Source organism: Plasmodium yoelii (genome assembly GCF_900002385.2).
Source record: "Plasmodium yoelii strain 17X genome assembly, chromosome: 4".
Classification (NCBI taxonomy): domain Eukaryota; phylum Apicomplexa; class Aconoidasida; order Haemosporida; family Plasmodiidae; genus Plasmodium; species Plasmodium yoelii.
Window position 1 is genome coordinate 525,429 of NC_036176.2, and position 25,907 is coordinate 551,335.

Genomic DNA, 25,907 nt, shown 5'->3' on the forward strand with positions numbered 1-25,907 from the left:
TTTTGTTTTTTTACAGATTGTAGTTTTATATTAAGTTTTAAAAATAACATAGTGATTTATTTCATGCAAAAAAGAGAAAGCGAAATTTGTTGGTAGAATGAAAATAATAATCTGGTTACTTCCTCTTTTAATAATAAATATAGTAATAAAATGTAATAGCAAAATAAAGGATAATATATTTCAAAACTTACGAAAAAAAACCAAGATCTTAGTTTTAAACGAGCCTATAATAGATATAGATTTTAGTGAAAATTTATTTCACACTCTTTTATTTGATTTAGAAATATATAATAATATATATACATTAGATGAAACGTTATTAAATCTTGAAAAGTTAAATCATTCAAGTATTTTCAAATTATTAATTGAAACGTATGAACAAGTCAGAAAAGAAAGTGAACAAGTAAGAAAAAAAAATGAACAAGCTAGCGGTGAAAATGAACAAGCTAGCGGTGAAAATGAACTAGCTAGTGGTGAAAATAAAATAAATTATATTATTTTAGCAACTTCACACACTAGATTGCATCCTATAAATCTAGAGTACTTATTATTAAAATTTAATAAATATATTTATAATCAAAATACATATAAAAATGGTGATATTGACATTAAGGGTATTATTAAAGAATATAATGAAGAAATAAATGAAAGTTTAGAACGAAAAAAAAAATTAAAAATTACTTCAAATAATATAGATGAAATATATCAAGATAATATAATATCAGCTCTTTTAAATCAAAAAAAAGACAGTAGTGATAAATTTGTTAAAAAAAATAATATTTCCAAAGATCTTAACAATAATCAATATAAAGGTATGTTCATTGGATATGGATTTAATGATAATACAATTTCTATTTCTCACAATTTTGATAAAAATAAAAATTTTTTATTTCCTTCAATTAATAGTGGAATAATACTAGATATAATACTATTAAAAAATATATATGAAAATTATAATAATATAAACAAACAAAATGAAAAAATTATACACACAGATTATATATATGAAATATCTAAATTTATTTATGATAATATTAATGTTGAAATAACTCATTTTGAAAATACATGTTTGGATGCAAAACAAAATATATATATAACGAATAAAGAAAATACAGAATTTGATGTTTATAAATATTATTTAATAAAAAACTTGTTTCAAGATTATTATAAATCAAGTAAAAAAGAAAAAGAAGAAAAAAATAATGAATATTTAATATTGTCTTATTTTCAATTAGCATACCCAATAACTAATTGTGTTACTTATTCTGTACGCTCACAAAATGAAACATTTATAGGATTTGATAAGTTTAATATGATTAGTATTGAAAATGATGAAAAACTAAAATATTATATAAAAGAAACTGAAGAGATATCTTTTAATAATATAGATGAATATAAACAAAAATTTTATGATATAAATAAAAGATATGATGAAATATTAGAAGATAGTGAACATAATTTAACACATAAAGATGTTGTTTTTGGAATTAAAACAAGTATAAATACAGAAGATCGAATAGATTATATTAAAAACACTTTTGATAATAAACAAAATAATAAATACATTTTTAACAATTTAAAAATTACACCAACATTAAAAAATCAAAAAGAAACAAGTTTAATTAACACAGATCTTTTAAAAAGCGGATTTGATAATGAAAATATAGATATTCAAATTTTTTATATGTCTGATAAGGAAAGTAAATTATTCAACACTTTGAAATATGATACAGATGATATATCAAATAATAGTTCATGTGAAAAAATGAAACAAATTATTTTTCATTTTTATGAAGAATATGTAGAAAAAGATAAAAAAAAAAATAATATAAAAATTTTGAAAAAACCAAAATATTTATTTATTGGAAATGATAATACTTTTGTTAATATAAAAAATTTAGTTGATGTTATGAATGTCACTTCAAATAAATGTGTGCATATAAAAAAACATATGTATGATAAATATTTAAAATCTATGCAATTTTTAAAAAAAAATGAGTCTAAATTTTTAAAAAATTTTAATGGAGAATCACCATTATTTTATCAGTATATAAAACAAAATCTTATGGATGTAATACATAATTTAAAAAAATATAATTATAGTCCGAAATATTGTAAAGATAATGATGATGTAAATAATAGGTTCAAATCTAATGTTCCTATTTTTTTAGGAAAAAGACATTCATATAATACATTTTACAACAGTAGTGAATATTATGATTATTTATCATCTGATGCTGGGATATTAATAAATGATAGTTTTGCAAAAAAAATATATTTTTGTAAAAATTGTTTATGTATTAATAATAATGATAAGTTAGATGATATGCTCTTAGGAGATTGGGCAAATAAATTAAACATTTTAACAATTAATTTTGAAGGTTTTTTTCCAAATCATCCTGAAAATTATAATAAAAAATATTTAAATACATTAGTTCCCATTACTTATAATAATTTAAATTTAAATAAAACTGTAGAAGAAATAAAAAAAACATATTTTCAATATTTAGTAAATTTGAATAAAGACGAAATAGAAGGTAAAAGTGATTCATATATAGATTATTTAGATCAAAATTTTAAAAACACATTTGATCTTATTTTTCATTATTTTTTTTATATTAAAAATTATTATAATTCACCAAAAGATGAAAAAAATAATAATATTTCAAAAATTAACAAAAAAATTTATGCCAAAATGGAATATAGTGGATCTTACAAAAATCTTTTTAATTTATCGAAATTTTTTAAAGAGGAAATTGAAAATAGGATACAATTTAAACATGATAAAAGAAACGGAACCCGAAAAAAAAATTATAATTACGTAAATAATTACGTTGTAGAAAATAGTGAAATCAAAACTAATGGAAAATATGAAAATGAAGAATTTGTCCAAGATTATTTTACTGAAAATGACGAAAATGACGAAAATGATGAAAATGACGAAAATGATGAAAATGACGAAGATGATTTATTTAGTGAGAGTGATTTTAACTATGATGAATATATAAAAGACATTGAAAAAAGTAGAAAATTATATAAGGAACAAATACACCAATATAATGAGAGAAAAGAAAATGCTTCAAATTCAACCAATAAGGATGACAGCCAAAGTGACGACAGTCAAAATGATGCTAGCCAAAATGATGCTAGCCAAAGTGATGCTAGCCAAAATGATGCTAGCCAAAATGACGACACTCCGGATGAATATTTCAATAACGAACTTTAGAAAAAGGTAACATATCACCTATCTAGTTTGACATTTATTTTGTTTTCTTTATGCCTAATTAAGGCATAGTTCAATGCATCATGTACATGCTAATTTGATACAATTACTTATTAATTTTTTCTATACATTCATGTGTATTTATTTTGAGTTTTGAAAGATACTTCAAATTTTTCAAACACCCAAATTTTTTTTTTAAATTGTAAACAAAAATAAGCGCTATTCGATTTACATTTGCTCGAATTGCTCAAAAAATAAAAGATTAAAATTAATAGATAAATAATTGCTGATTCTTATAAAGAAAAGTGGTAAATATGAAAGAAAATAGGGGGGGTATAAACACAATCCAAGAAATATATACATATATCTTTTTAAATATATATTGGTGTGAAATAAGGCAACTAAGAGACTAAGTATATGACCCCAAATATTTGCATATAATTAAAGTGTGTGTGTTTTTTTTGAAAAACAATAAAAAAGTCGTAATTTGAAGTTTATATCTCTAAAGTGTTCAAAATGGGTAGACTAAAAAAAAATAAAATCCTTAATGTAATTTTATTTAAGACTATTTAATTCTAAAAAATAAAGATTTTTTTTTTTGAAAGAAAATTAATTAAAAAAATATATCCCTAATAAATGTATGGTATTTAAATAAATAATTTAGGGGAATTTATAATTTGTCTATTCTTAATTATAAACATAAATTAGTCACACATTATTATATATACATTATAAAAGATTATGTTGTTAAAATGGGTAATTTATTCACAACCTTTTAATTATTATTTTTTCATAAACCATATAATTTATAATATATAGGAGGGAAAAATGTTCCTGATTGGCCTTTTTTAATCATCCAAAAAAAGAAAAAAAACAAAAAAGGCAAAAAAAACAAATATACTTAAATGCTGTATGTACATATTTAGGCCATAATTCGAATATATGACCTTTATTATATTCTCATATTATCATATTCTCATATATTAATTTTTTTTTTTTTTTTTTTAAACTAGCCAAATAGGCGCTCATATTTAGCTGATAGGTTTACTACATATATTATATGCATAAACAAACTATGAAAGATTTATAAAAACTTATTTAATTAAAATGTAAAGTCTATGTTTTAAAAACTAAGAAACATGCTGTATAAGGGAAGTATGTAATGTATACACAGATTTGCGTAATATATGAAAATGGATGTAATATATGAAAATGGGTATAATATATGAAAATGGGTATAATATATGAAAATGGGTATAATATATGAAAATGGATGAAAATAACAATTAAAACATGACTTGTTCATGCAAAATAAATGAAAAAAAAAATTAATAAGATATGCGCAAAATGTACTCACATTAGCTATTCAACTTATTAATGTATGATGTTACATTGTCATCATTAAAATATGTGCTTATATTTTTTCTATTTTGAATATTTTCTATATTTTCATTAATACAAATAGTTTGTTCTTCTCCATCTTTATTTTTAATTTTTTTAACAGTCCATTTATTTTCATTTAAAAACTTTTCAATTTCTTCCACATTTTCCATATTTAAATATTCAGATATTTGTTTTATGGAAATTTTTTCAAAACTTAATGTTATAGAATTTAAAATATACTTTCGAATATTGCATGTAAAATTGTTATAATTTTGTAAAAAGGAATAATCATAATTACTATTTTCTTCGCTTTTATTATTTATACAATTCCATAATTTTTTAAATTGGCATTCTTTAATCAAGTCATGTAAATATACAATTCCCTTTATATTATCATCATATATGTTAGGATTTATTAAGCTTAAATATATATTCATATCTACAGTATTTATATTATATAAAACACATACCAATATTTTCTTAATTACAGATTTATCGTAACAATGTGGATATAAACAAAATAATCTTAATAATGTTAGCATAACTTCATTATCAAAATATTCATTATTTTCAAAAGCTATATCAACATAATCGCTTAGTACTTCTAAAAAAATCGAAAAAAATGATCAATTTAAGGTATGTAGGCTTGTACAGAAATAATGTGAGAAATATAAAAATGTACAAATTTAAAGAAAAATTAGGACAAAAAAGTATATGATATGGCTGTAGTGGTGCGTCATTCATTTTGTTGAACGTTCTCATATGTATATATATGTGTGTATATAGCTGATATCCATATGTTCAGCATTAGGGCAATGAGATATATTATGATAGAAAATGATTTATTTATTTATTTTTTTTTTAATAGTTGCGAAATGTATACAAATGAACACTCTTTTTTTACATTATTATTGTATATGTTCGATTTATTCTATTTATGTCACCTGAAATATATTTGTTTCATTTTTCCCACACCAATATATACTTTAAAAATAATTCAAACAACATACATTTTTATTGAATATATTTTCTACTTACTTAGTTTGGATGCGTTAAACATCATATGTGGGTAAGCCTTTATGGCTTGAACTTCTTCTATTATACTATTGATATCCATTTTTTTTTTTTTTTTTTTTTTTTGTATATTATTAAAAAAAAAAATATGTTTGTATTAATATATTATAAGCCTTATGAATTTCTTAGAACTTATATATACATTGTTCATATAAAAAAGGGTTTTCATGTAATAAATAATATACCATACATTTAAAGAATTAAAAATGTATATTATATATATTATCAATAAAAATATATATTACATGACTTATTTAATTTAATTATTTTTTATATCTATTTTATTTAATTCGAGTAAAAAAAAAATGAACAAACAAACAAACAAACATATAAAAAAAAACGAGTTTCTTATTCATCGTGGAAAAAATATGGGAACGTTAAAAAAAAAAAAAATTATAGAAGAATTGGGGAATCCCCAATTATTTTTTATTGCCTATTATTAATTATACACTAACATATTATTAAATGAAAAAATGTGAAGAAAAAATGTAAAGAAAAAATGTAATGAAAAAATGTATAAAGTAAAAATGTAAAATTATTTACTCAAACAATTTTATATAAATACAAAAACATTTATTTAAATAGTTTTACCTTTTTTTTCTTATTACAATGTTTCCATCATCTTTTACACAAAATTAATATTTATAATAATACATCATAATATTTTTATACATATTAATTTTATAATTCATACTTTATGTGATAAACAATTTTTTTCATTCTAATTTTGTAAAGTTTTTTTTTTGTTCATTTTTCCAAATATTGTTAATCATATATACTTTGTTTTTTATTGTAATATATTATTTATTATTTTTTTTATTTCTTTTTGTTATGTGTTTTCGAAAAAAAAAAAAATAGTAAATAAGTGTAAATGCAGAAAACCTCTAATCATGTATTAATAAGTAGTATTAAATTCAATTAATAATCATCCCCCCTCCCAAATAAATAAATAAGCAAATAAATAAATAAGCAAATAAACAAATAAGCAAATAAATAAGCAAACAAATAAATAAGCAAACAAATAAATAAGCAAATATATATATGTAAGGATTGGAAAAAAACAGGCAAAATTGTGAAGAACGAAAGGAGATATGAGTAAGAAGATCCCTATAAATATGATTCAACAAAATATACAGCATTAAAGCAAGATCGTTGAAATATAAAAACTAAGATGTATTCTCTTTATGTTAACAACCAACATGGTACTTTAGTTTATCAAAAAGTATGTATTTATATTGTATACGTTACTATGCATAAGAAATGTATATATATATGTGTGTGTACATGTCTTTGTATGGTAATATTTGGGATATTTTCATTGAGCAAATATTATAAGTATATAATATAACTACATTTATAGTTTTGATTAGAATGTAATATATTATAAAACTTTTTTTTTTTAGCATTTTAGCGAAGAAATAAAATTAAATAGTAATGAAGAAATAAGACTTGCTTCTATGTTACATGGTATTTCAACAATTTCTGAAAAGATAAATGTGAATTCATCATTAAATACAAAAAATATATTTAAATTATTAGAAAAAAAAGGTATCGAAACAATTGAAGGGAATGGTTTTAAAATTCAATGTTATGATACTTTAACTGGAATAAAAATATTTGCAGTTCACAAAGATGACTTAAATATTGAGTTGAATAAATATTTAAAAAGGGTATATGAATTATATAGTGATATAATATTAAAGAATCCATTTTATGATATTGATATGCCAATACGTTCAGAAGCTTTTAATGAGCATATCGATAACCTTTTTTCAAATATAAACTGATCAAGATATTGTATGTGCTATATATATATATATATTTGTTCATATTTCTCGAACGAAACATCATACTCACCTATATATATATAAGCACGTACATCACATATGAATAAAGGCATATGTCGTAATAATTTTACAAAAAAAAAAAAAAAAAAAAAAACACACACACACACACTTTCGTAATTTTTTTTATTTAGTAAAGATATTAATAATATCCAATTGTATTCCGAAAAATTTGCATTATTACATAATATATATATAAAATGAGCATGTTTCTTAATATAGTTATTTTGTTTGACGCAGCAAGTGTTGCCTTTCTTTTAATAACATTTCTTATGCTCACTTTTAATGAAGAAAGCATAGAGATAAGCAAAGTACATAAAGAAAATGGGAAAAAGCCTTTAATTGTGTCTATATTGTTATATGCAGTTATATTATTATTATTGTTTGCATACAAAGCATATAAAAGTAAGCGTAAGTTGTATAACAAATATTTTTTTAAGAAAAAAGATTCTCCTAAATATGTTCAACTCCCCAGTACCTATTATTCATCAAATGACGAGTGTGAGCAATATGAACTAAACAAAATATAAAAAAAAAAAAAAAAAAAAACTAAAGTATTATTATAGTAAAACATTTAAATAGTGGAATAAAAACAAAAAAATATAATTTGGAAATAATCCTTTATAAATTATGTATGTGGACATTTTTTTTATACAAAAATACTTACATATTAAATGTGTATTTTCATGTGTATATATATTTACTATTATGGGATATGATTTATTTTTATACGTAAAAAAAGGAAAAAGAATTTTAAATTATTAATTGGCTATATATATATATTTATTTATATATCTTTTTTTTTTTTTTATTCATTTTAGCTAGCTGTTTTTATTTTTTTTTTTATAAATATTATGTGTAAAACATAAATTTAAATTAACAATTTTTTGTATTTTTATTATAATTAAGAGATTTAAAAAAATAATATGCTTTTAATATGATTTCCTCTGATAAAAAAATATAGTTTTTTTCTTTTAAAAATTAAAATTTGATTAATGTATATTTTACATTTTTTTATGTATTCTTCTATTCATTTATATTTACCTGTCATTTGCATTCTCATATAATTAGAAAAATACACTTGCAAAAAATATTAATATATTTTTTCTTCAACCTAATAAAATGAAATGCAACAAAAATTATAGCTTACTGTTTGAATATTTCAAATTGTAATAAATTATATGCACTTTAATATTACAAGGGGAAAATAAAATTATTTGAAAGCTGAAAATGTATTAAACACATTTATAAATTCGTGATATAAATGTATTATTCTTATACCACATATTGTAACATTTATTTGTACACTTTGCGCATATGCATGCAATTTTCTTAAAAAAAACAATTATATTTATGTTTTATTTGTTTTCCACTTTAACTATTTTATTGAGATTAAGGAAATTTGTTCCTGTTTTTTTTTTTTTTACATGCTGTATATATTGTGTGCGTTATATTTGTATATAAATTTTTAGATATTTTCTTTTTAGTAGTTTTATCAGGATATTTTTTCGCGTGAATTAAAAGTATACATAATTTTGCATTATTATATATTCGTTTTTTTATGAATGCACATAGATATAGAGATAATACATTTCTGACAAGGTGTGAAAATGAAATTCCTCAATCTAAATTATTACAATGGGGAAATATACGAAAAGTACAAAATTAACAATATATTATCTTTATTAGTTGATAATTATAAATTTCAAAATGAAAATATTGACTTCCATGAACTAAGTACTAAGAAAAATAATTATAGTATCATGGCTCTGTTGGGAAGCCAAATAAAAAATTTAAATGATGATATATACAAAGATATTGATACAAATGACATAATTTTAGCATTATCACAATTGAAACAAGTTGAAGAGCAGATATTAATTAACGAAAACCAAAACAGAAATTATATTTTAGAATTAGCAGAACAATTATATTATGAATATACTAAAAATGGCTTAATCACAAATGACCATGTATATAATTTAAATGAAAAAAGAAATTTTATGAGTATAAATTTAGAATTAATGAATGAAATAAATAATGGAATTCGAAATTATGAAAGAAAAGTTCATGATTTATGTCAATTTTCTGGTGAAAAATTAAAAAAGGATATTAACTCACATTATGATGAAATAGACCCGTTAAATTCAGATAAAATAAATTATTTGTTAAATGATAATGATATGTTTTATAGTATAAAACAAAATACATATTCTGAAGGAAATGATGGTATGTTAAATAATGATTTATATAATAATAAAAATGTTGATAATTTCTTAAATATAAATGATAACATGAATACTGGTGACGCACATTTAAATATTCTAAAGGATGCAAATGTTGATCATAATAATGAATATGAAAGTTTTATGAGCTTAATAGGTGATAATAAAATAAAAAATAGAAATTCATTTGGAGAACCTTTTGATAATTATCGAAATTTTAGCAAGGATAGCTTAAGTGCCAACAAAAATAGTATTAACATTCATAATAGTAATATAAATAACAAAAATTGTAATAATAATTTACTTCACTATAATAAAGACGAAACAAATAGTAGTACATGTTGCAATAGTGTAGGTAACATTAATGAAGATCTTAGTATCTATAATGATATAAATAATAACACTGTAAATTATAATACAAGAAAACATTTTAGTAATGCATGCCATTTGGAATCAGATGAAAATTATTTATTTAAGGATAGAACAAAATTTGATTTATTAAAAAGGAAAACACATTATGATAAAATTGAAGAAGGATTTCCAAAAGCACATAATCAAAGGAATACCGTAATCGGAAATATAACTAATAATGCAAATATTCATGGAAACAATTTTTATGATGTAGATATGAATAAAATAAATTCGAACATGGCTCGAGGTTATGGTAATATGAATGATAAATATGATGAAAATAAAATATTTTTAAAAAAAGATGATATAAAATATGATGATAATAATAATAGCAACGAACTAAAAATAGATATAAATGGTGGATTACCTGGATATAACACAAACTATGATTTACGTACTAACCAATTTAATGAAAATAAGAATAGTAATAATATATTTAACAAAAACATTAAAAATAATATAGCAAATAATGTATTAGATAATTTAGATAAAGCAGAGCAAGAAATTGTTAATAAGCATTTAAAAAATTCATTTGCACACAATGATTATACTGCAAGACGTATGAGTTCTATATTATTAAACCAAACTGCTACAAATAAAGAAGTGTTAAATAATAGAAAATCTTTTGACCCTCAAAATATAAATAAATTTATTAATAAAAATATGCACGATTATAATAGTGGATTGTCTTTGAACAAATATAGTATAAGTGATCCAAAAAAAGGTTTTACAACGGATACAAATAACAGTAGTAGTTTTATATTGAGCTCTATAAATAAACATAATAATACTCATGATAATTCTTTTAATATAGTTAATAATTTTGAAAACAAGAGATTCTCAGCTAAATCAAAAGATAATTTTACTCGAAATAGCTTTATGAAAGATGTTTATATAAATGAAAAAAATCTTACTTATAATAATTTGGACAGAAGAAATTATTCCAATATCATACATACACCAAATAAATTATTAAATGGTGATCATATGAGTAACTTTTCGAGAAATATTCAGAAATCAGTTGAATCAAATATAAACACGTATACAAATAAATATTCTAGGGCCTTAGACATAAACGATTTGAACAGTAATACTAGTAGAAACTATATGAACAGTTCTAATAGCATAAAAAGTGAAAATACTAGTGTTAGAGATAATTATGCAAAAATGCTCGAACGATCAAAGTCGATGTCGTCGCAAATATATAGTAGACTCCCTCATACAAGAAATTATTTAAAAGCAAACATGTAGCATAGAGTAATATAATCCTTAGGGTGTATTATATAAATATATTATTTTTTATGACAATATATGTATAAAGAGGTAAAGAAACTCATTTAAATAAATATGCATGCCCGATTCATAAAAAACATGTTTTTAATAATCACTAAAATAATGCTTATATTTATTCTTTTTATATGAATTGTACATATGGATCGTGATGCTTAGCAATTAAGAATTTTTATCAAAGGCTTGATTAATTTATGTATATTTTTATATTTTTTTTTGTATTTTCCATCATTTTAATAATTGCTTATTTAATTAGCTTATAGAGCAATGCAAAAAATAAAGCATTATGTAAATTTTTGTCTTTATATCTTTTGAATAATTTAATGTATTGATATGTTTATTTATATAAATATGGTTTTTTTGTGATATAATTTTTTTATACATTATTTTAGCAACTTATGAATTTGATAATATGTAATAATATTTTAGCAGATAAAAAGCTTTATTTTTGTTGTAATTTTCCCAAAATTGGAATATATATTTAAGCTTTAATATGTTCCCCCCATTTTTATTTTCCGTTATAAAATAATATTTCAGAACAATCCGATCAGTTGAATATAGCTTGGCTATTTTTTTTATTAAAAATTCTGAACGTTAATAAAAATAACAGGTATTTTATGACTGTTAATAATTTTTTGCAATATACATAACTGTGTATAAGTTAAAAATAAAATAAATAAACATAAATGAAAATAAATAAAGCTGTAAATTAAATGCATAATTTATATATAGATAGATAGTACATTAAGTAATAATGAAAAATATGTTTTGAAAAAAGGAGTAGCATAACTAATTTTTTAAATTACTGTTATTTAAAAAATTAAAAATAAATAAACGTAGTAACGCTATATATATATAGCTGGGAACATAAATATATAAAAATTAAACAAAAACTAAAAAGACAAAATTGGAATTAATAAAAAAAAAAAAAGTACATTCTTTATTAAAGTATAATGCTTAATTCTGATTTGGCAAAACCTGAAGTTGACCTGGCAGTTTGTGAATATACAGATATTCCAATGCATGTATCCTTAGCAACATATGAATATACATTTGACTCTTGGACAAATGACTCTAGATATTTATATTCGCATGAAAATATGCACAAAGAAATCCACGAATTAAACGTTTTAATGCGATCCAAAATTCCATGGTGATGCACACTATTCGATTTGTTTTGTTAAGATGTGTTCATGTTCATGTTTATTTATTTATTTATTTATTCTTACTATATTTGATACAATGACCTAAATAAAATAATTCTGCATGTTTTTTATTTATTCTCAAGGATTTCGGTATTCTTTATTTCAGCATTTTCATATGCGATTATGCTTATTTGTTTCATGGTGTTATTCCCAGTATACAGATATGAGGAATATTCATCATTGGCATTTACAGTTTCTTGTATATTTTTGGTTGCATTTATACACTATATGATGTGTATTATATGTAGATATTTAATAACTAAAAATATTATTTTATCACTCGAATCAAAAATCAAAGAATTAAACAAAAAGTATAAACATGAACAAATATATTTTAAGCTTATTAATTTTCGAGGACTTGGATTTAGATATTTAAAATTTTTGCCAATTTTCAAAAATAACATTTATTTTACCTTACGAGTTGTCTATATATATTGTAAAATAATTTAACATATTTTTAAATAAAATATTATTTATATATTTTATATTTTTTCTATCATTTTCTTTTCTTCATTGTCTATACTTTCAAATGGTTGCAATGTTCTTAGTTTTTTCTCATTATATTTTTCATTTCTTTTAATTTATTGATACTTAAAATTTGATTGAACTAAAGGAGAATAAAAAAATTATTATTATTATTGTTACTAAAAAATTAAAAACAAATTTATTTTAAATATATATTTCTTCTTTTTTAACTTTATTAAATTTGAAAACTTTTCTATTTGTATAATAGGGATATAACTAAATTTTATCTGTTATAATCATGTTTATTCAAATATTTTCATTATTTTATTTTTTCAATTTGATGATGATTCAGAAGATTGATATGAATTATTACTGCTTTCCTCAGAGTCAGATTTATTTGAATCATTTGAACGATTATTTAATTTTCTTTCTTTTTTTATATCATCACTTTTGTCACTGTTACTCGATGATGATCTTGAATTTTCTTCACTAGAATATGACTCACTCGATTTATTTCTTTCCCTAGACATAGAACGGTACTTCTTTCTTCTTCTGTCCCTACTCCTGCCTCTGTTTCTGTCTCTACTTCTGTCTATGTTTCTGTCCCTACTTCTGTGCCTGTTTCTGTCCCTACTTCTGTCTCTGCTTTTGTCCCTACTCCTACATCTGCTTCGATCTCTAGTTCTGTGTCTGATTCGATACCGTTCACTATCCCTTTTCCTTTCATTTTCTCTTCTGTCTTTTCTTTTCCTTACTATATGGTCTCTTCTGTGATCATCGTTGTCACTTTTTTCATATTTTAAATATTTGTCTCGTTTTTCTTTTTTTTTTTTATATTCAGAGGATTCACTTTCAGATGATGAAATAGGAGTAGAATCTGTATCAGAATCAGATGCTTTATTATTGTATCTATTTAATTGTCTTTTATAATTTTTTTTATTTTTATAAGTACTAAATGATGAAGAATCGGATTGTAGTGAAATTGATTTTTTTTTTTCTTTTTTTTTTTTTTTTTTATTATATGATATATTATCACTTTCATTAGATGATATACTAGTATGTTCATTTTTTCGATATCTGTTTTCTCGTTTTATTTTATCTTTTATAAAATTTATAGATCTGTTTCGATTTTTATTCTCACAATTTTCATCATTTTCATTATATATATTTTTTAAAGCTTTTATATTTTTTGTTATAGATTCAGTTTCATTTTTAGCTGATTCCATTTCGCTTTTTTTATTTTCAAGTTGAGATTTTAAAATTCTTTCTTCATTTTTTTCATTTGCTATTAACAATTCTAGCAATTCCCTAACAAATATGTCACTTTTTTTATTCCCTAAAAAAAAAAAAAAAAAAAAATATAGATATAGACATAGATATGGATGTAGATATAGACGTAGATATGGATGTAGATATAGACGTAGATATAGATGTAGACGTAGATGTAGATGTGGATATTTCTGAATTTGTTCAGCATTGTTCTGATACATAGCTTTCCAAAGTTATCATTTTATTTCTTACCTATGAATCCAGTGATATTTATTTTCAACTTCTTCGAATCTAGGTAGCGATTTTCTTCATAATCTAAAATAGAAATAAAAAATAATTCACATTTTGCATAATAATTAGTATAAAAAGAATATACAAATTAATTGTTCAATTAAAATATAGACAAACCTTTTTCATCTTGTTCATCCTTAAGTTGAGATATGCAATAATCACATAATATATCATCTTCAAATCCTAATAAATCGATTAATCTTTTTTGTACCCATTTCTCTACTATATCAAAATTTATTTTATTTATATTTATTTTATAGTTGTAAATATCAGGCCATGATAACTTTTCAATTAATTTTTTTTCCTTATCAACAAAAAATGGAGTCTGGTCACTACTCGTTCCTTTATAAAACCCACCTCCTTTCATTATGTTTCCTACGTTTTATTTTTCTTGTGTATATTTATTTTATTATTTTATTATTTTTATATTTTTATATTTTATATTTTTATATTTTATATTTTTATATTTTATATTTTATTATTTTTATATACCTTATTGACAGAACTCCACCATTTGCTTATTTCTGTATCAAGCCCCACTTCACTTCAACATCATTCTGAAAAGATAAAAAAGTGTTATAGCAATATAAGAAATCATAGAAACAGTTTGTGCCTATTTTGTGTATACAATTTACATTCACAGGCATGTATGTATGCATGTATGATGATGTATGATGCTGCCTTGTTATTACCAACAAAAATGTAGAGAATTATTTTAAGATTTATAAATTTATTTGTTTCCTTTTATAATCATCTAAATAGTAAAATTCAAAAATAACTTTTATTAATGTGACGAGCCTTTACTATTTTGGATACTTTTTTTTTTTCCTTTAGAAATAGTCAATAAATAAAAGTATTATCATAAAAAAAAAAAAAAAAAAAAATATATATGTACATTCTTTTTTTGTATAGAAAAAAAATTATATAAATAGCAAATGTGAAGATATGCTTATCATAGCAAAAAAAAAATTGTATCAGTGCATTATTCTTGTGATTTACATTTTGTAAATTGAGGAATAAAACATTCGTAAAAATATTGTATAGATAATTTTTTAATCTTTTTTATCATCCTTTTTATCTTTTTTTATGTATTATATTTTCTTTGTTTTATAATGTAGTAGGCTGGAAAAAAAGAAAAAAAAAAGCGATATTTTTTTTTTTTGGAAATGTTACAGGATATTGAGGAGGTGGCACCACAAAAGAGAAGTACAATTCGAGGAACAAAAGAGAATAATAAAAAGGGAATAATATGATTTCTCTAAGTTGAATATATTATATTAATTTTCTTTAGTAAAATAAAGATGTATTTTTATAACAACATATCATATGAGAGTGTCAGAAAAGTGAACTAAAATGTATACCCCCAAAAAAAGTAATATTTTAAATATATAAAATTTAGAAATAAAAACACAAATAGAATGAAGATAATATCAAGACCATTTATATTTTGTGTGTCAATGGCAATGGACAATATGAAAGGTTTATAACTTATTTATGCTTAATAAATAGTTGTGATATTTAAAAAAAAACAAAACAAAATATAAATTATTTTTATACAACCTTTTCATAAAAATTTAGAAATATTTAATTTTTTTACTATAACAATTGTATACACATATATATTTAAATTATATGTCACAAATAAATACTCTTGAATACACATATTTTTGAATTTTTTTTCATATAATGAGATTATGATGCTTTTTTTTTCGGGGTTAAAAAAAATATGAGAAATATATTCCTATTTGTATCCTTTATATTGTATTTTCTTTTAAGTGTGGTTTTATCTATATTAAAAAATAAAAGAAGTATCATAAAAAAGTTTGTAGAAAATAATTATTTTGAAACTACTTATCAGAGGCATACACCAGTCAGACTAAAAAGGCCCAATTTAGTAAACCATCAAACTAACCAAACTAAGCAAACTAAGCAAAATAAGCAAAATAACCAAACGAACCAAACGAACCAAACGAACCAAACGAACCAAACGAACCAAACGAACCAAACGAACCAAACGAACCAAACGAACCAAACTAACCAAAATAACCAAAATGGAAAAAACAGTTTGAATGGAAATGCCTTTTTTATTAATAACAAGAAAATACAAAATTACTCAAAATTTTTTCTCAAATCAAAAAAAATATATCTTTTAAATGAGAAAAATGGAAAAAAGATCGAACTAGTTTTTAACACTTTGCCAAATAAATATAATAGTCTAAAAAAAAATATTTATGAAATTATATATAACAAAAAAAATTACATATATAAAAATAATTTGTCTATAAAATATAACTTTTTTAAAAAACATAATGTACTTTTAAATTTTGAAATAATTAAAGATATTACAAAAAAATATATTATAGAAACTTGTAATTATTATATAGATTATTTTATAGACATATATAAAATTAATAATTTTGAAAATATATATAATAATCAAATTGTTAATTTTATTTATTCATATAAAAAATATGCAAACAAAAAATATCAAGAAAAATTTAATACTTTCCACTATGCCAATTCATTTATTTTAGTTTATCCTCCTCCGAATCTTTCAGGACAGTTACATGCAGGGCATTATCACAATTTTATATATCAAGATATAATACTTTTATTTAATAAGCATATACTTTCGAAATATGCGATTCCTATATATGGTAACTCTACTTTGCATGGCTAAGTACTGGCGCGTCACCCATTTTTTCCACCCATTTTCACCGCCTTTTTTCACCTCTTTGTTTTTCCCACCCATTTTCACCTCTTTGTTTTTTCCACTTTCCCCTTCTTCAGGTGCAGACCATGGCGGGCTTAGTGCTCATGAAATGTTTTGGAAGCTTTTTTTAAAAAGGAAAAATGTTGATTACATAAGCGAGTCGGACTATATAATAGAAATGAAAAGATGGCAAAATGAAATAAAGGAAGATATTCTAAGACGATTGCAAAGCATAAATATTGTAATTAATGAGAACGAATTTTATAACACTATGGATGAAAATATGAAAAATATAGTTAGCAAAACATTTTATATCTTATATAAAAATAAACTTATTTTAAATAAAATGTATCCCGTATATTATTGCAGTGATTTGAAAACTATTATCCCACGACAGGATATAGAATTTTGTGAAAATACAAAGGAACACAACGATAAAAAATATATGATCAAACTTTATTTACTTAACAAAGAAGACATAAACATTGAACCAGACGAAGCAACTGGCGAAGCAACTGGCGAAGCAACTGACGAAGCAATAGGTATTCAATTAGAAAATATTTATATAATTCCTAAAACCCGAAATATTGTAAAACATTTAGAAAATGACCAAAAATTGAAATTAAACGAAGACAATGTTATTTATTTGGAATTAGATAATAAAAACGATATTCATAATTTAACTGCTATTTTATTCTATTCAATAAATAAAGACAAATTTGAAAACAAATATGCTTATATACCATCATATAAAAAGATCTTTCCAATGATATATTCCAAGAAGAGTTACATCTCTCCAAGCGAAGACTCTGCCTCCCGAAACGGCCAAGAAAAAGAAGGGGAAAAAGAATGGGAAAAAGAATGGGAAAAAGAATGGAAAAAAGTAGGTGAAAAAGTAGAGAAAAACGTAGAGAAAAAAGAGAGGAACAAAAATATATTTGTTCCCGTTTTTTCATTGGAAAGGGGCGACACTAAACATGTTGAAAAGAACGAAATGAGCGGGTGTGCCTACTACAAGGGGCACAAGTGCAAACTAGTACTATCAGAACATTGGTATATTAATTATAAAAAGTTAAGTAAAATATTTTGTGAAAATAATTTTAACAAAAATTTTGTAGTATTGCCTAGAAAATATAGAACATATTTTTTTGAAAATATAATAAATAATGATTGGATATTGAATAGACAAATTCCATATGGCCACAAAATTCCGATATATAAATATGAGTGTAATGAAGATTCCAACAAACAAAATGTATCTACTAACAAATTAGGCGCCAATGGTGATGATGACGATGTTTGCGACCCCAATTTTGAGTACTACGTATATGGGAATGATGTGAAAGAGGCCTATAATAATATGATACAATCTCCCATTTTTAAAAATAAAATTATAAAAATAGAAAAATTAAAGAAAACAGATGTATTAGATAGTTGGTTATCTTCAGCTTTATATTTTATTCATTGTTTAGATCAAAGTAAAATAGATATTTATAAATTATTAATGGAAAAAAAATATTTAGTAGATTTAATATGTACAGGTAAAGATATATTACATTCATGGATTGTTAAAAGTTTTGTTTTATTTTATTATTTAGTAAAAAATAATAATATTAAAGATATTTTATCAAACAAGTTTAAAAATAGTTTTAAAGAGAATGATTATAATTTAGCAAAAATTATAAAATTCCATGGATTATTAAAAGATAATGTAGGAAAAAAAATAAGCAAAACTGATAAAAATGTAAAATATTATGATAAATATTTAAAAAAATTAAATGTTGATACGATACGATTATCATTTTGTTTTATGCAAAAAGAGGATACAGAAGATGTTATATTTTCAGAAAATTATATAAAAAAAAGTGAAAAATTTCTTAGAAAATTATGGAATATAGCTAATTTTATAAAAATAAATTGTTCATATAATTTATATAACAAAATAAAAATTAAATTTAAATTAAATACTAATGAACAAATATACAATTTTTTAGAAAAATTAAATTTTCCAAAAATAGGTCATATAGGAATATATACTTCATATTGTGATACAATTTATATGTCTATAAATAAATTAAAAGCTTATGATACATTTCAAGCTATTAATATAATTCATAATTTTATTATGATATTTTTTTCAAAGTTTTATATTAATTATTATTTATTTAATTATACTAATGAATATATGAAACAAATTGGAAATTTTTTATTAATTTATATTTTTAAGGGATTACTTAAAATATTATATCCTTTTATTCCACACATTACTGAAATTTTATATCTTCAAATTTACAGAAAAGAAAATATCGAATTTTCAAAAAAACAAATAAATGAAAATGTTTTTCATCCATTATCATCTAATTATAATTTTTTTGAAAATGAAAATTTTTTACTAAAAAAAAGGGTAGTAAATAGTACAGATTTTGATGTATTCACAAAATTGTTTAATTATTTTTGCAACTTGAAAAAAATATCGAAAAAAATGTCGAAAAAAAATATATCAGAGAAAAACAATTTTCATATTTACATTAAAAATAACAATTTATTGGAAAATTCTTATTTTTATAAAGAAGTTTTATTTTTCCACAAACTTTTTGATATGAATATATTTTTTTATTCTAGTAAAAAAAGGGCTTTACCAAAAAATAATAATCAAGATGGAAAAGAAAAACAAACATTGTTATATACCAGCAAAGATTTTGATATCTTACTTGTACCTGAATTATGACTGTTAATTAAATTTAAAAATAAATAATTGAAAATTTTTTATCCCTTATTTTTTATCTTAATAATGAATTAGTCTATGCATAATATATGCATGTGTATATATATACATATGCACATTTTTTTTTTTTTTTTTTTTTTTTATAATTGAATACACATTTTAAAAAGCTTTTTGTTTTATTTAACTATATAGAAATATAATATTTGGTTTTTATTATCTAGTAAGGGTGTGGAAAATAACATAAAAAAAATAAAATATAAATACATGAAAAAAAATAAAATATAAGTACATGAAAAAAAATAAAATATAAGTACATAAGAAAAAAATTAAAGAAATGAAACAAATGAATATACATAAATTTAGTAACATAATAACTAATTTCCTTTTATTCATTTAAGGATAAAAAAAAAAAACACGAATTATTTTTAAATATTAACCATGTATTATCACGTAAAAAAAAAAAAAAAAAAAGAAAAAGAAAAAGAAAAAATGTGACAAAATTAAAAATATAAATAAACTGTATATATACACATATACAGCGGTACATAACGGTTAATAAAGAAAACATTTGTGAATATTTTTTAATTTATATTATTTTGGTTATATGATTTTTCGATAAACATTAACAGAGATACACACATCCGTACATGCCTATATAATATATAACGAGAAAAACACACAATATAACAAAAAAGATAAATGAATATACATACACATCTTTTCTCTATCTATAGTTGTAAACTTGTTATTTATCACTGCTTAACACTGCTCATCACTGCTTAACACTGCCCATCACTGCTTAACACTGCCTAACCCTGCCTAACACTGCCTAACCCTGCCCATCACTGCTTAACACTGCTTAAGTATGAATGTTTTGTATTAACAACTTTTGATCCGTTATATTGGTATTCTCTCCAATTTGGATGATAATCGTTTATATATTTTTTTACATAATTTTCAAACGTTTCAAAAAAAAGTTTTTCAAAAATTTTATTTTCCCATTTAACATTTATAGTTTTATTATTTTTATCTTTAATCATCCAAACTGAATTTATTTTATTCATTTCAATATTTCGATAAGCTGTTCCTGTATTTTCACTTATTCTTTTCATTGTACCTGTTGTTTTTTTAAAACGTACATAATTTTCATCATCTTCTTCCTCCTCTTCCTCCTCTTCTTCCTCCTCTTCTTCCTCCTCTTCTTCTTCTTCCTCTTCTTCTTCCTTATCTTGATAAGAATTTAAGTTTTGTTGATTGTGTTCGATTGTATTTTTTTCATTTTTTTCATTTTCTACATTTCGTTCATTTTTTGAATTATTTGAATTTTCTACATTTTCTACATTTTGGTCATTATCGTCACTAATGTTAAATGAGCTTTCCTTTTTATCAGATTGATAACTTTCCACTTTTTCATCACTTTTTATTTTTTTTTTTTTTTTTTTTTTTTTTTTTTTCATTTTTTTCTCAACTTTAGCACCATTTTCTTCATCCACATTTCCTACAAAATTTTCACTCGATCCTCCCAAATTTTTACTCCCATCACTATTTTGTTCTACATCATTAGAACTTTTATTAATATTATCATCTTTTTTCGAATTAGAAGTTGCAGTTACAAATGTATATTCGCTTTTATTACTAAAAGAGTTTGTTTCGGATATATTTTTTTCTTTATTCTGATCATTTATGCTATCATTTCGCATTTCTATGTTATCATTTCGCACTTCTATGTTATCATTTCGCACTTCTATGTTATCATTTCGTACTTCTATGTTATCATTTCGTACTTCTATGTTATTATCTTTAGACAACGAATAGTATCCTCTTGCATGCTCTCTATTTGATATATTGTTAATTTTGGTATGTATAAATTTGTTGCCACTCTCCTTGCTACCGCTTCGATGCTGTATTAACGTTTTATATGTACTATTACACTCCCCCCCCTTTTGGTCATTCATATTTATGTTATATGTTTCTAGTTTATCATCATAAGAATTGTTTCCATTTTGATTAGTATTATTATTTACTAGAGTAAAACTGGAGGAAGATTTATTGTCTCTTATATCTTTAAAACTAACAATTGTAAATGAATTTTCGATTTTTTTTATATCTAAAGATTTACTTTTAGCATAAGTGGTATTATTATTTGTTTCATAATTTTCTTCTTCTTTTTGAGAAATTGTATTTTTTTTAATGTCATTTGAATTTTCATCCTTTGTTTTATTACTATCTATTAGTTCGATTGTTTTATTTTTACTATTTTTTTTTTTTTTATTTATTTTTATTTCAGCCAAATCTAAAATATATCCTAATCTGTTAGTGCTCATTAAAGAAGTGTAGTCCATCATTTGATATGCCTACAGATGGAGACGAAAAAGGAAAGTCATGAGATGCATTCCGCAAAATTGGCAAGTAGAAAATGCGAAGTAAAAATGCGAAGTGGAAAATACGAAGTGGAAAAGACGAAGTAAAAATACGAAGTGGAAAATACGTGAGACATACCTGAATGATTGAGTCACGAACCAAACGTTCGAGTATAGATTCTTCGTCTATATTTTTTCTGGTACTTATTTTTGCAATTTCGTGCAAATTTAGATGCATCCAAGCTCCAATTTGAAGTAGACGTGTACATACTCGCATAGTTCGTATACAATCTTCTCTGATTAATAATTTGTTTCTTATTTTATCAGCATCTTTATCAGGGTCGAATGAAAAAATTACCTCAAGCACTTCATTATCAAATGGAATCTATAATAAATACCAAAGATATTTATATTGTATGAGAAAATATAAAATGTGAACAAAAATTAATAACCATATATCAGTGCACTATGTATATAAACACATTTCGGATACACACAAAAAAAACTATATTTTGGGTTTTTTTTATGATTCTTTATTTACCTTTGTTTGAGGCCAACCAAACCATACTAAATCAATTTCTGCAACATCCATGATATGTGGCATTATCAGCCCATGGTCGATTGGAATTAAACTATACCTACATGGACAAATAAAGAAAAATATACACAATTGTAAGTTTGCAAATTAGAAAAAATAAAAAAAAAAATAAAAAAAATAAAAAAAAAATAAAAAAATAAATAAAAAATAAAAAAATAAAAATATATATATGTATATGTATACTGCTTCAAACTGGGTGTTACCTCGATGGCTTTTGATCTATTGTTATTATTCGTTTGAGAATATCCTCATCATTTGTGCTAAAACGTTTATTATTTCTATAAAGAAATTGGTTGCAACAATCTTTCAAACTTTTTATTGGAGATACTAATATATTTCCATCATTTCGATCTAAATTCATTACTCGTATATCTAAAATCCCAATTTTATGAACATCTCTAATACTAAATTGTTTATGATCATAATTTCCAACACTTTCTCTTGAATCAATAAATTCTTGTAAGGAACCACATTTCCATTTTAAAGTATTTTCGTTATATATATATTTAAGATTGCTTTTATTATTAAAGTGAGGATTGCAAGCTTCTACCATAATTGTACATGGAACATTGCTAAAATTATTATATGTATTATCAAGTATATAAGCTGCTATTTCTCTACTTGCTCCTTCACCTGATAAAACCCCGGCTCTAAAACCCTCTTGATATATTTTTCCTTCATAGCCTCTTGGATTAAATGGGGAAAATGCTTCTTCATCGGCTGGCTTAAAAACAGAACAGACTTTTTTTTTACTGTTAAATAATAAATATGTACCTCCTGTTCCGTCCATTGTTAATTTTGGAGCTATATTTTTTTTAAATGCTAATTTAATATCATTTAGAATATTTTCAAAAAATGGAGGATAACTTTTATTATCTATGACTCTTATAGATGCATTAGGATTAGGATCTTTTATAGCCCAATATAATTTATTTACTTTTTTTTTTTTTTTTTTTTTTACATTATCTACTCTATTACTATTATCTAAATAAGTGCTTATTATTCTATAGTTTGGTAATTTAATTCCTTTATAAAATATTAATATATCATTTACTTTTATATCTGGCAAATCGAGTTTTTTTATAAGCAATCTTTTTAACATTTGTACATCATAAAAAGGAAATATTAATAAACTTATATGTCGGTGCCCATTTATTTCATAAAACAAAGTACTTATCACATCATTTTCCTCATTTATCCGTAAAGCATTATGTGTGCTAAAATACATTTGCTGTGATATAGCTATGCTATTGCTGCCCATACTTTGAAAAGAACTTAAAAAATAAAAAAAAAAAAAAAAAAAAAAAAAAAAAGAAAAGGGGGTGGTTGCGGAAGAATGATGTTATATATTTCGAGTGTAGAGTAAAATGGGAATAGCAAATTCGCAAGAAAATAAAATGAAGAAGCATATAACAAATACAAAAACAGGTCGATATAAAAAATATAAAAAAAATAAAAAATTGAAAAATATGATATATATGCACATAAGCATATGCCTATGTCCTAACAGAAATACGTGCACACATGCAAAAAAGTCAATAACAACAAAATTATTAAAAGTATACAATAAATATTATATATAAAAATGTATATGAATATTTATATCCATGAAATATGTATATGTCTCCTGTATGCCCACGTGTATACACAAGTGGGCAATTCATATATACTAGTACCTGTGCATATATATTTACATATTTACACATATATATATATATATATATGTGTAAATATGTAAATTATATGCTTTTTATACGTATTTATTTTCTACTATATTTTTTATCGAAGTAACATTTAAGATAGTAAATAAATACTGTCATGAAAATATATACTTTTTTTTATACAATTTTATTACATACACCAAAAATATATAAATAATTAATGTAAATAAATAAACGTATATAATGTACATATATATATAACATGCCATTACTTTTCATGCGTTCATAAAATTATAACAAAAAAATTAAAATAATGAATAAAATAAGTAAACTAATACATGCATATATATATGTACCTACATACGTATATAGCGATTTGTGAATTTATAGAGCATATATTTCTATACAGCTAATTATTTTTTTCTTACATATATATAATATAACCTTTTACTATTATTATTTATTATATTCATTTTTTATGAAATTATAAATACAATATTCTTATATCCACATAAGTTTTATATTTTATTAAAAATTTGGATAACGTTGATAGTAATAAATTATGCACGTGTGGAATGTTGTGAATATATTTTCTTTAAATTTATTTAAATAGTATTAAACTGGTGTATGAACAATTTACATTTACAAAATATTAAAGCACATATTTTATATACTAAAAATATTTTGCATTATATATAGGGAAATGAAATTAACACCATTACTCCTACGCATATAAATATATATATATATATATTATATATATATAATATTATATATGTACTCGTGAAATGTCCCAGTATATATATTATAATATATATTATACATGTTTAGTACGTATTCCTTTATTCATATCAAATATATACATATTCATTTATTTATTTTTTAATTATCCAAAAATAATATATAAGGGAGAAATAAATTACGCACAACAATATTTTAACTGAAAATAAATATGCAAAGAGAGGAAACTATACATTATATTTTCATATATTTCATTCATAATATAATATATATATATATATATATATACATTTCTCTATATTATGCATATGTAATATTTTTACTCACATTTTATATGTAAAAGCTGTGCAAAAAAGGAAAAAAAAAATTATAAAAAAATTAATAAATATTGAGGTAAATATAAATGAAATATATAAATTATAATATAGA

At 22.2% G+C, this 25,907-nt stretch overlaps 9 protein-coding genes across 9 annotated transcripts; 6 read left to right on the plus strand and 3 right to left on the minus strand.

Moving 5' to 3' along the window:
* Positions 1 to 97: 97 nt before the first annotated feature.
* Positions 98 to 3,226, plus strand: PY17X_0411000 (parasite-infected erythrocyte surface protein; the record flags this gene model as incomplete). Its single annotated transcript, XM_723156.2, has 1 exon — positions 98 to 3,226. One exon carries the CDS (start codon positions 98 to 100, stop codon positions 3,224 to 3,226), a length of 3,129 nt encoding a protein of 1,042 aa, XP_728249.2.
* A 1,355-nt stretch (positions 3,227 to 4,581) lies between these two features.
* Positions 4,582 to 5,723, minus strand: PY17X_0411100 (eukaryotic translation initiation factor 3 subunit K, putative; the record flags this gene model as incomplete). Its single annotated transcript, XM_719804.2, has 2 exons — positions 4,582 to 5,210; positions 5,645 to 5,723. The coding sequence occupies 2 exons, from the start codon at positions 5,721 to 5,723 to the stop codon at positions 4,582 to 4,584; spliced, it is 708 nt and encodes a 235-aa protein (XP_724897.2).
* A 1,128-nt stretch (positions 5,724 to 6,851) lies between these two features.
* Positions 6,852 to 7,467, plus strand: PY17X_0411200 (trafficking protein particle complex subunit 4, putative; the record flags this gene model as incomplete). Its single annotated transcript, XM_022955082.1, has 2 exons — positions 6,852 to 6,902; positions 7,084 to 7,467. The coding sequence occupies 2 exons, from the start codon at positions 6,852 to 6,854 to the stop codon at positions 7,465 to 7,467; spliced, it is 435 nt and encodes a 144-aa protein (XP_022811559.1).
* Positions 7,468 to 7,724: 257 nt separating this feature from the next.
* PY17X_0411300 (conserved Plasmodium protein, unknown function) lies at positions 7,725 to 8,054 on the plus strand (the record flags this gene model as incomplete). Its single annotated transcript, XM_022955083.1, has 1 exon — positions 7,725 to 8,054. One exon carries the CDS (start codon positions 7,725 to 7,727, stop codon positions 8,052 to 8,054), a length of 330 nt encoding a protein of 109 aa, XP_022811560.1.
* Positions 8,055 to 9,134: 1,080 nt separating this feature from the next.
* Positions 9,135 to 11,411, plus strand: PY17X_0411400 (conserved Plasmodium protein, unknown function; the record flags this gene model as incomplete). Its single annotated transcript, XM_720664.1, has 1 exon — positions 9,135 to 11,411. The coding sequence occupies one exon, from the start codon at positions 9,135 to 9,137 to the stop codon at positions 11,409 to 11,411; it is 2,277 nt and encodes a 758-aa protein (XP_725757.1).
* Positions 11,412 to 12,403: 992 nt separating this feature from the next.
* On the plus strand, positions 12,404 to 13,105 carry PY17X_0411500 (conserved Plasmodium protein, unknown function; the record flags this gene model as incomplete). Its single annotated transcript, XM_022955084.1, has 2 exons — positions 12,404 to 12,603; positions 12,739 to 13,105. The coding sequence occupies 2 exons, from the start codon at positions 12,404 to 12,406 to the stop codon at positions 13,103 to 13,105; spliced, it is 567 nt and encodes a 188-aa protein (XP_022811561.1).
* Positions 13,106 to 13,452: 347 nt separating this feature from the next.
* PY17X_0411600 (uncharacterized protein) lies at positions 13,453 to 15,047 on the minus strand (the record flags this gene model as incomplete). The annotated part of the gene is made up of 3 exons (XM_720665.1): positions 13,453 to 14,456; positions 14,642 to 14,704; positions 14,798 to 15,047. 3 exons carry the CDS (start codon positions 15,045 to 15,047, stop codon positions 13,453 to 13,455), a joined length of 1,317 nt encoding a protein of 438 aa, XP_725758.1.
* Positions 15,048 to 16,406: 1,359 nt separating this feature from the next.
* Positions 16,407 to 20,121, plus strand: PY17X_0411700 (valine--tRNA ligase, putative; the record flags this gene model as incomplete). Its single annotated transcript, XM_723328.2, has 2 exons — positions 16,407 to 17,337; positions 17,471 to 20,121. 2 exons carry the CDS (start codon positions 16,407 to 16,409, stop codon positions 20,119 to 20,121), a joined length of 3,582 nt encoding a protein of 1,193 aa, XP_728421.2.
* An 839-nt stretch (positions 20,122 to 20,960) lies between these two features.
* Positions 20,961 to 24,337, minus strand: PY17X_0411800 (phosphatidylinositol 3- and 4-kinase, putative; the record flags this gene model as incomplete). Its single annotated transcript, XM_721846.2, has 4 exons — positions 20,961 to 22,472; positions 22,618 to 22,863; positions 23,020 to 23,116; positions 23,280 to 24,337. 4 exons carry the CDS (start codon positions 24,335 to 24,337, stop codon positions 20,961 to 20,963), a joined length of 2,913 nt encoding a protein of 970 aa, XP_726939.2.
* Between the last annotated feature and the right edge of the window lie 1,570 nt (positions 24,338 to 25,907).